The 11,589-nt window shown below is 37.6% G+C and overlaps 1 protein-coding gene across 1 annotated transcript in view; it reads right to left on the bottom strand.

Moving 5' to 3' along the window:
• Positions 1 to 97: 97 nt before the first annotated feature.
• Positions 98 to 11,589, bottom strand: part of cyfip1 (cytoplasmic FMR1 interacting protein 1) — a 55,807-nt gene continuing 44,315 nt past the window's right edge. Inside the window, exons 26-30 of the mRNA XM_073870314.1 lie at positions 10,555 to 10,685; positions 3,877 to 3,949; positions 3,696 to 3,790; positions 874 to 1,260; positions 98 to 795 (exon numbers count right to left, since the gene is read on the bottom strand). Of these exons, the coding sequence (XP_073726415.1) occupies positions 631 to 795; positions 874 to 1,260; positions 3,696 to 3,790; positions 3,877 to 3,949; positions 10,555 to 10,685 (851 nt within the window). The 3' untranslated portion in view covers positions 98 to 630. The remainder of the gene's footprint in view (positions 796 to 873; positions 1,261 to 3,695; positions 3,791 to 3,876; positions 3,950 to 10,554; positions 10,686 to 11,589) is intronic.

The following is an 11,589-nucleotide window of genomic DNA, read 5'->3' as shown; positions in this document are numbered from 1 at the left end:
ATAAAAAAACGGTGGTGTTTTCCTTCAAAAAAAAAAAATTATGTGGGTGATCTCTAACTTGTTTAGAGAATGTTGAAGAATGACTCTTAATCCTGTATTTGATACATATTTATTTAATTAAAGTTTGATTACATGATTCAAATACAAAAGGCACGTTTAGCGAGAGTACTTGGTAACGCTAAGAGTTTTATTCGAGATAATAAATGAAAATAAAATCTAGCATGCATTTTTTTAACACCACCACCCTAATGGACTCACACCGCAGCAAATCCTTAATTCGCTGATAAAACCCACTCGACCCAACCCATAGCCACCCCCCTAAGTATAAAACATGAAAATGAGTAGTGCTGCGCTACAATTAACGCATAAGATAATAGTCATTTTTCTATAATAAGGCACGTGTGTGTACACCCTAAAAAACACTAAGTGAAACTGGGCTGCTTAAAAATTTCTTTTGGCCTGATTGACCAAACCTGAGACGTGCAAATCCAATAAGGTTACAAATGATTGGTGCCAAATCACTCGGCTGTGTATTGCGTAATAAGGTGGCTCTGCAAGTAGAATGTGACAGTGAAACTGGTCCTAAAGATCACTAAATGTTCCCCCTTCTGGTGCAAGTGTACAATAATCTCAGTTGCTGGCCAATGACTGATGAATGGGAGGCTGGAAGCACCGTACATGTTCTACTGGCATGTTCTCACCGTCCCCAGACTTCATGTACTTGTTTAAAATGGCAAAGATCTCATCGTTCAGAATCTGATACTTGCGAATCCGGTCAACCATTTTCTTGAGAGGCTACGGAGAGATCGGAATAAAAATGGATTATCGACTGGATTCCATCCAAAATTTAGAATGCAATTTCAGTTTACTCACCACGCTCTTGATGATCTCATCTTTGCCGTCGTGTTTCTGCACTTTTAGGAGATGGTAACTGAAGTCCAGGATGTCGAAGCGTCTATGCTGACCAAGTAATGTGATAATCATGCAGCCGGCCCAATTGAGTCCATCTCCAAAACATTGCTCGACAGTGAACTCGTGTGCTCCCACAGGGATGCAGTAGACAAACTGCATGGCGCTCCATAACCTATGAAACTCCACGCATTCGTCCACGTGCATCACGCCGTTGCTAGGCAACGGGCCGCGCCAGATAGGGTCGTCCAGGTAACCGCGGATGCGAGTCAGGATGACTTCAAACATGGAGAGACCACAGCACAGTCTCTCTTTGGTCAGCAGGTCACCCTCGCGAGCGATGGCAATTTGCTGATGAGAGATCATAAGGTATGATGAATGAAATTAGACCCATGCACCGATTGTAATAGCACATTAATGTGATTCAATCAACTAATAAATAATCTATTTTGTTTGTCTGGTCAGTATTAAGCAAAATTAAACGGTTACTGGCATGAATGGGCATATTAAAAAAGTGGGCGGTGCGTAGCACTTTAAAGGGATAGTTCACCCAAAAATGAAAATTCTGGCATCATTTACTCACCCTCATGTTGTGCAAAACCTGTATGAGTTTTTTTATTCTGATGAACACAAAAGAAGATACCCCGACAAACGATGGTAAGCACACAGCTGATTAACCATTGACTTCCATAGTAGGAAAAACAAATACGATGGAATTCAAGCACACATCAGCTGTGCGCTTACCATCATTTATCAAAATATCTTCTTTTGTGTTCATCAAAATAAAAATAAAAAAACTGATATAGGCTTAGAATTTTCATTTTTGGGTGAACTCTCTCTAAATGATTAGTCCATTTTCTTAAAGGGGGGGTTTAATGGTATTTCAAGCATTCTGACTTATTAACACAGTTATAGAGTTGTTTCCTCATGCTAAACGTAGGCAAAGTGTCAAAAATGCAGTTGGGCGTGTTTCAGAGTATTTCTGTGCCGAATGCACTTCGCCAGGGTTCGTACAAGTTTCGGCTAGTTTTTTTCGATTACGGTTCTAACTGACGTTTCAGGGGTTTTCGATACGTATCACTTCTTTATATGGGCTTCCGCCGGAAAACTTCCCCCGGAAAACCCCGCCCAGCCGTCAGTCAGCGAGAGACGCTAGAGCTTGCTAACAGCTTATCACGCCACTCAGCTTCGTTTAATTTCAAAAGTCAACAATGGCACAACAAGAAGTGTGTTTTTGGATGTAAGGAGAAGACATCCAGCCTTATGGAAACAATGGATATAGTTTATTATCCGGGGTAGCAGCGGAGTTTTGCGTGTGTGTTTGATGCAGTGGATTTGCACGCGGTAAGTAAGACTTCTGTCTTATGTTGGAAATAGGCGCGTGTATATTATATAAATGACACAAACATGTAGTGAATCATAAGTTAAAACAGTGTTGTAGAGTGTTGTATGACTCGTACTCGCTCCTCCCGTGTTATAACTCCTCCTTCTTCATTTTTTCGTACGTTATCGGAAAGATTCGGTAAAGCTAATCTTTCTTTTATAAATCTGATTAAAGAAAAGACTCTTCAGAGATATAAAGGATGTCATACTACTCTATAGGTACTCGAGATTAATATCAGAAATGCAGAAACAGCGTGTGTTAAGTGAGCTTTTCTTAAAAAGAAAATACAGATAATTTACTCACCCCCATGTCATTCCAAAATGTTTCTTTCTTTGTTCAGTCGAGAAGAAATTAAGTTTTTTGAAGAAAACATTCCAGGATTTTTCTTATTTTAATGGACTTTAATGGACCCCAACACTTAACAGTTTTAATGTAGTTTAACGATCCCAAACGAGGCATAATGGCCTTATCTAAAGAAACTATTGTCACTTTTGGAATGAAAAATCAAAAATATGCACTTATCTTCCTCCTTTTGCAATACGGCATCACGTCAAGAGGTCACAGATGACGTATGTGAAACAAGTGTGGAGAAAGAGGACCGTTCCGAAGTTGTTGTATGTGGAATGATACTAATTAATGTCTTTGTGTCAGTTTATTGTTTAAAATGGTCCACAAATGTGCGTTTCATATATGTAACACGTGACCTTTCCACGGCATTACGTGAGGTCGCGCTGGCCCATCACAGGACCGGAGATAGACAAGTTCTTGTGGTTTAAAAGTGCATATTTTTTATTTTTCTTGTCTAAAATGACAATCGTTTCGCTAGATAAGACCCTTATGCCTCGTTTAAGATCGTTTCGAGTCCTTCGAAACTGCAAATCCAAACTGCATCAAAACTGTTACGTGTTGGTGTTCATTAAAGTCCATTGAAATTAGAAAAATCCTGGAATGTTTTCCTCAAAAAACATAATTTCTTCTCGACTGAACAAAGAAAGACATCAACATTTTGGATGACGTGGTAGTAAGTAAATTATCTGGATTTTTTTTTAAGAAAATGGATTAATCCTTTAAGCATTGTATGTACTGGTCAGTAATAATGAATTTAAATAATAATATGCATTGCAAATGGGTACAGACATTTTTTAGTACCATCATCAATGTCTAACAGCTTTTAAATTTAAAGTGAAGTTGAAATTCACCTGACAATTGCATTAAAAATATCTATTTGCTTAATTATCGCTGGCAAATCTCATCAATAGCCAATAAATCTATAAAAGGTTCATAGAGTAGATCAAAGCAGATGCTAAGTGTATAATTGCTGAAATACTAATGACAATAAGTGAATGTGTGTCCCGGGGACGATAATGTAGTAAATAAATCATAAAAAGCGACTGTCTCCCACCTGCGGGGTTCCCAGACGCTCGATTAGAGGCACCATATGCAGAGCTGTGTATTTGGCCTCCAATCGCTTCATCTTTGCATCCAGACGTTCACCTTCTGCATAAGGTGGGAATTGATACGTGTAAGGAATTACTTGACACGGTAGTATGTAGTCTCTATACATATTTGCAAATATGACATACCTTTAACATGAACTCTTGGCAAGATGTTTTGGAAGGGTGCTGCATGCAACAGGTCGCAAACCTCCTCTTGAGACTGTGTGGAAAAAAGAAGGCATTTATTGAAAAAAAAAAAACGAGAATCTGAAAGGTTGTCATAAATAGAAATTTTTGTTGTATTAAAGGTCACGTTCTTTCTGATCCCATTTTTTAAACCCTAGCTTGTGTGTAATGTTGCTATAATAGCATAAATAATACTTGTAAAATGATAAAGCTCAAAGTTCACTGCCAGGCGATATATTTTCTTTAACAGAATTCGCCTTTCAAATCCTACAGCAGCGAATGGCCGGTTTGGACTACAGCCCTCTACTTCCTGCTTTAATGACGCTTTTTTGACTAAACTCCGCCCACAGGAATATGTCAGGTGTCAGCTAAGCTAACAGCAAGCTAAGCTGCTATCGAATCACAACACACTAAACAAACTACACAATCAGAACTCGATACGTATTTCTAAAGTAAGGACTTCATAGAACAAGGAAGACATCAGCCCGTTTTTAGGACAGTGAATACAGCAGTATAGTATACAAATAAGTTGTTTGAAAAATATCGCTTTTTTACACGTGAAACATGAACACATGTTATATTGTGCACTGTAAACACAATCAAAGCATCAAAAACACAGAAAGAACGGGACCTTTAAAGACTTCATTTGGTTACAGGTGCAGTTCCAGTAGATGGAGCCATGCAGTCATACAACGTTACTGAAGCTCTTACAGGTGACATGAAGTGTTTAAATATTGAAATTAGAATGCAAATATTTAAACCGACAACCTCAACTGCACCGTGCCAACCATCAGGCCAGGCAGGTGCATTCACACCGAATTATGCTAATGGAGGATAGCGAGTTTCTATCAAGCTTGGTTTCAGTAAAAAACCAAGGGAAGGGAAAGTTCACCAAAATATATAAATTCTGTCATCGTTTACTCACCCTTATGTTGTTACAAACCTTTATAAATTTCTTTGTTCTGATGATCACAAAGGAAGATATTTTAAGAAACATTTGTAATTCAAATGATCCGAAGCCCCATTGACATCCACAGTAGGAAAAAATACTATGGAAGTCAATGGGTTCCCTGATCGGTTTGCTTACAAACATCCCTAAAAATATCTTCCTTTGTGTTCATCAGAACAAAGAAATGTATAAAGGTTTGTAACAACATAAGGGTGAGTAAACAACGACAGAATTCTTGGGTGACATTAGTTATTTCGGTAACACTTCGCTTGAAGGGGTGTTCATAAGACTGACATGACGCCTTCATTTTATGCATATTTATGACAACTGTCATTAAGTGTCATTTGCTCAATTATGTCAATTTAATGCAAAGATGACATTGACTGAGATGTCTTTATTATGACAACTTGACATAAATCAGACATAGCAGAATAATTACCAAACTTAAGAAACTACCTAGCTCAGTGGTTTTCAAACTAGGGGCCGGGGCCAGGGGGGCACCAGTTTTGACGACATTTTATGAAATACATTAATTTATCATAAATTCTGTGTAATTAAACCTAAATAAAATAAGGCCACTAACCAAAAGCACAACTTTTTTGTATAATTTAATGTTTTTTATTAAAATGTTGAGTTTTAGAACAGTTTTTTGTCACAAATTTTCTTTGGGGGGCCGCGAAGGAATGCACCATACACAAGGGGGGCCACACGCTGAAAAAGTTTGGGAACCACTGACCTAGCTTTATGGGTTAACATTACATTAAACTGTCATTTAATACTATGTCAAATAATTTTAAATACCTTTACAAAATGCAACAGACACATCAAAATATTATACTTCACTTTATGTATGTGCTAATATATTAAAAAACTACAACTGACAAAATTCCCATTATGAATTGAAGAATATTCATGTTGTTGTTATAAAACTATTTGACAGACTATTAACACTTAATGACATTTTAATGACAAATTATATTTGTATCACTGGTAAAAAGTGGTCAGTTATGATGTATTGGTTAATGTCAAGTTGTCATAACAAAGACATCTCAAACAATGTCAACTTTGCATTAAAAATGACATAATTTAACAAATGACACTTAATGACACTTGTCATAAACGTGCATAAAATCTCCATGTTCATGTCATGATTATGAAGGTGTCATGTCAGTCTTATGAATACCCAGGGGTTAAATTGGGATTTGTTATGTGGGGGGGCTCTGCGGGGAGGGTACTTTAAGGGGTAACATGTTTAATACTGATGACAGCAAAGCCACTGGTGTGTTTTAATGACATTCTGGACCTCTGATAGGATTTGATAAGTTTCAACTTTAAATCTGTGCCAGAGATTGACCACAAATATTTTATAAAGAGTGTCTGAATTTTAAATTATGCAAATCTATGAGTTTGACACCCTATATTCATTTGTTGCACATGTCATTATGCACAATTGATCAAACTTTAAATGAAGTAAAAGGATATATGCATACGATAGGCTACCCAAAAAGATTAAATTAACCAGAAAAGGTACAACACACAGTACTGTATCATCAACATGTCTAATAAATTAGCAATAGAGATTCCCTATGCTGGTCAGCAGCTAAAACAATCATATAGTAAGGTTTGATTTGTGTAATCAAAATACATAAATGTATTGAACTATACAATGAGTTATATGCAGTGTTACCCAGTTAACATACTGTAATGAGTGACATACATAGTCCTTAACACGTTTCAAGTCTTCTATTAAATTTCCTCGACGTGGGCACCATTATGACATCTCTCTCTCTCTCTCTCTCTCTCTCTCTCTCTCTCTCGTGCTCTCTCTCTCTCTCGTGCTCTCTCTGTCAAATGATCCTGTGTGAAAGCGCGTTCTTGAAGTTACTGAGTTTTTTTCGCACGAGTTGCATAACTTGCGCGAAGACGCGTTTAAAAGGAAAAGCGCGTGTTTCCACGGCAATTGCGCCGCCCAATTCGCGTCATTTGCATCGCCCCGTGCGGACGCGTCTGATTGCGTCTTTGCATTGACTTTGTATGTAATCTACTCGCGCAAATCGTTGAACTTGCGTTGGTGAGTTTGCCCCATAATGAATGGAAACACATTATTCCCTTCGCGTCAGTGCACACGCACCAGCGCAGCGAGTACACACGCACAAGCGCAGCGGGTACACTGGCACGAGCAGAGCGAGACCTTCAGCCTATGTGCCGGAGCTTAGCCCCGGTCAGCCCCGGCCCAATTTAAACCCTGTGAATACCCCTTCAAGTAAAGTGTTACCGTTGTCTAATCCTGTTGAAGTGATGGTTCATGCAATCTATAGAAAAACATGAGATATCAAAGGATGTAAATATGACGTTCTAATCTGTGTTTAGTTTTTATATTAGATTCATTATTGGATTATAATAACCGTTAGAGCACCTAAAATATGTGTCTGATTTCAATTTTTTTATTTATTACAATTAGTAATTCAGTCACTTTGGTTGTTATATACTGCTGTGCTATGAACATTATTTGTAATATAATAACAACTTTAGGACAGACACATTTCACAGATCAACCAAATGGCCCAACAGTTTAAAAATAAAAATTTGGGTAAATTTTTTCAAGCTATTGTGTCACTTTGAAAGACTGGAGTGCATCACTTAGGTCATACAGAGCTATCACAATTGTTTTCCTATTATATTCCTTTGGCATGACGTAGGGCTTTCACGGTTATGAAATTTGGCTGACGGTTAATTCTCTAATAAATTGTGCTGATTATAATGATTAATTGGCTGTTTTAGTGCTTTGACGATTATTATGATTAATTGTCTGTTTTATTGGTTTGACATTTAATTTTCATAATTTTGTTTATGCTTGTTTATGAAATAATTTTCACACATAGTTGTAATTATTTAAAATAAATCTTTTGCGAGGTTTACCTGGCAGTAAATATTAATACACGTAACACATATTTAAAAGTAATCCGATAATGTCTCATTTGTACAGGCACTGCAGCTCCCCCATGTGTATTTTAGAGAGATGTGCAATCATTGCGGTGATCTGAAATCATCGCGATGAGACAATTATTTAATCATTGTGACAGCCCTAGCATGACGTCGGTGAAAAAATAATAATAACAACAACATGAACTATTCCTTTAAAAGGGAATTTTTCAGCAAGAACTAAAAAGCAAAAGTGAAGCTGATCTGCATCTTAAACGGCTCATAAAAAAAGAACCTGAAAAATCTACCAGTGCTGTCACAACTAACAATTCCAAAGGCGTTCCCATGACAACAGCCTGTCTGCCGTAGGCAAGTTGTTTTAGTCAAATGTCCCAATCACTACATGGGTGACATGATTGAATGTTGTGATGACAGGTGTCTCTTATATACAGTATCTTCCATCATCTGTGCTGCGTATTATCTATATCAGGAGTGCCCTGGAGGGCCGGTGTCCTGCAGAGTTCAGCTCCAACGCTAATCAAACACACCTGAAACACCTAAGCGATTAAGGTCTTACTAAGAATTAGTGGTGTGCATTGGCGCTGCCCTCACAAATCAATTCAATTACGATTCACCAGGTAACGATTCAATGCAAGAGTGCTACTGTACACAACAAGGCAAATTTTTAATAAGTCAAATAGTAAAGTCAAGTGCAACTATTCTCAACAAAAACGTAAGCTTAGCAGCTTTAAGACAATGACAATTATATACCTGAGATGAGAATTTTACACACAGCGTAAGTCTTGTCTGGTTTCCCATTAACTTCATAGAATCCGAAATGTGCCCATATGTCCACTTTCCATGGAAAAGGGTGCGTTTTTATTTATCCGTCTATCACGGTGATCTCTCTCCGCCTCAGCCGTCTTGATTGTTGTTGTTATGCCCCCGGAAGTAATTGAAACTTCGCAACTTTATTGTCCACTCGAGGCCAGAAAATAAACAGTGACATAATCGATTATGGCACTTTGCTGCATCGATGCTGAATCGTGCATGCGCGCATTGCCGAATCGATTATTGCTGACACCCCTACTAAGAATAGAGGGTATGTACATGACGTCATGGTCGGCGAGAGGGACTGTGGTTACGCCCACTGAGTGGCAAAACACAGAGCGGCAGCATTTGAGTACTGCTTGACATCGGCGAAAAAATTGTGAAAAATGGGAAAAAGCTGTTGTGCGATAGACTGTACTAACAGATTAACAAGAATTCGGAGCTATCGTTTTACAGACGAAAGGACACCGAAAGGAGAAATAAATTGATTGTTCATGCCAACGTCCACAGACCACAGGTGGGTTGATAAGTTGCTAGGGTCACTATCAAGCAGAGGTTTTACTTCCTAATTAAAAGTATTTTTCAAGTATTTGTATTTTATCCATGTTTTTCTTTGGAAAACATACATTCGAAAGCATATATTATCATAATTTTTATTCTATTACATTTCATAAATACAAGTTTTTGTTTTACATTTAATATTTAAGTACATTAACATACTTTAACTCAAGTAAAAGTACACAATTTTAATGTAATTAGGTATTAAATACATTTTAATATGCAATATTAAAGCCCATGAAAAGCAGCTATTTTGTTGCACGTTTTGACACTCAACCGGGTGAGCTCTCGCGTGACCACGCCCTGTTGAGTGGCAAATGTTCAACAAAATGGCTGTTTTTCATAGCGGCTGCTGCGAGAATGCCAGTAAAACCGACTATTATCAGCTTTAATTGAATTTAGTTGGACTTGATAGCAGAGGTGGATAATACTTCGTTACATTAGTTACATTTTCCAAGCATCTGTGCTTTATTAGGGTGTTTGTCTTGGGAAAAATTGTACTTCACTACATTCTAAGCATAGAATCATACTGTGTATTCTTTAATATTGCATATTAAAATTTATTTTATACCCAATTACATTAAAATTGTGTACTTTTACTTGAGTAAAAGTACGTTAATGTGCTTAAATATTAAATGTAAAACAAAAACTTGTATTTATGTAATAGAGTAAAAATTATAATAATATGCTTTTGAATGTATGTTTTCCAAAGAAAAACACGGATAAAATACAAATACTTGAAAAAATACTTTTAAGTAGAAAATAAAACCTCTGCTTGATAGTGACCCTAGCAACTTTTCAACCCACCTGTGGTCTTTGGACGTTGGCATGAATGATCAATTTACTTCTTCTTTCTGTGTTTTTTGGCTAACCCTGGTCTGTAAAACCATAGCTCCGAATTCTTGTTAATCTGTTAGTAAAGTTTCCCATTTATACGCGTTTTCACTGTGTTTCCGCTGATTTCACACTGTACACAAATTCTGCCGCTCTGTCTTTTGCCACTCAGTGGGCGTAACCGCAGGCACTTTCGCCAAAGGTGACATCAAGTGCATACCCTCTATACTAGAAACTTCCAGACAGGTGTGCGGAGACAAGTTGGAGCTAAACTCTGCAGGACACAGGCCTTCCAGGACCGAGTTTGGCCACCTTTGATTTATAGCCTTTCTTCGTGGCATCCACTATCCAAGTATAGACTACTGCTAGACTAAAGACTAAACAGAGTGTTTCATGTGTGAACAAAACAAAAAAATCCAACAACAAAGAAAGAAATGAATTAGTTATGCTGACTTCCTTGAAGAAAATCATTTCAAATCAATAAAGTTTTTGTTTGTTTATAGCATAAATTACAGTAAGAAATGTATAAAGTGGTTCTGTCATACCAAGCTCTGTTCACTCAGCATGCAGAAGAGCAGAGCGTTTCCAACCTCCCTCAGGTTCTGGAAGCATACGGTCTTCAGCTCGGCGTACTCCACGATATCCTTCAACTGATGGTGGAAGAACTCCAGTATACCTGCGTTCAGGAAACATGTGGATGTTTTTGTGGATGTCATAAAGATGTTTTTTCTAGACCTAATGTGTGTCATTGCACACTGATACACGCAGAACGTGTTCCTTGATCCTTTATTTTATCACAGAAATTTGAAAATATGCCACATTGCGGTGTTCCAGACTTCAGGAAAATACTTATAAGCAAGAAGATCTGGGGCACCATTCACTTCCACAGTACTATAGAAGTGAATGGTGCCCCAGATCTGCTCGCCTACAAACGATTTTCAAAATATCTTAATTTGTGTTTAGCAGAACAAAGAAACAAAATGAGAATGCGTCAAATCTTTTGGGGAACTATCTAGGGGTGCACCGATATATCGGCCGATGATGCTTGCTATGCTTCTTAATGAATTACGGTGAAATGCCGCTACACCCAAAAGCCAGAGGGCGCTCTCGTGTAGAAACTCAATATGCGCTGCAGACGAAGAACCATACATGCAGCTCTAGGAAATGTCTTAAGGATATATTTATATTGCTGTTCTTCAAACCTTTTCAGGAATTTTCATGATAATAAAGAATACGTGTAATGATTATGTTTGTCGAGTGGTGCTTTTTCAAATGAATGTTATAAACGACTCAAACTAACGGTGATTTCAGATCGATAAGGACTTACTGATCAAAAGCCGTAGTACATGAAAAAACTGTAAATAATATCTGCTGTGCGATTCAGATTAGTTATCGGTCAGGTATTAGAACTATCCCACAGTTAATGTCAGGTTTAATTGTTGGTAAAAAAAATATTGTTTGTGATTTAAGCACTTGATTTTGAAGTTATCTGTCTATCCCCATTCAAGAAGATAGGACTTTAATCATGTTTGACTGAAATAACTGCCTGAGAAATTAAAAACATGGGCGCCTAGTGGCAC

The sequence above is a fragment of the Misgurnus anguillicaudatus genome, chromosome 8 (assembly GCF_027580225.2).
Source record: "Misgurnus anguillicaudatus chromosome 8, ASM2758022v2, whole genome shotgun sequence".
Taxonomy (NCBI): Eukaryota; Metazoa; Chordata; class Actinopteri; order Cypriniformes; family Cobitidae; genus Misgurnus; species Misgurnus anguillicaudatus.
This window is presented reverse-complemented; position numbering and strand designations above follow the sequence as displayed.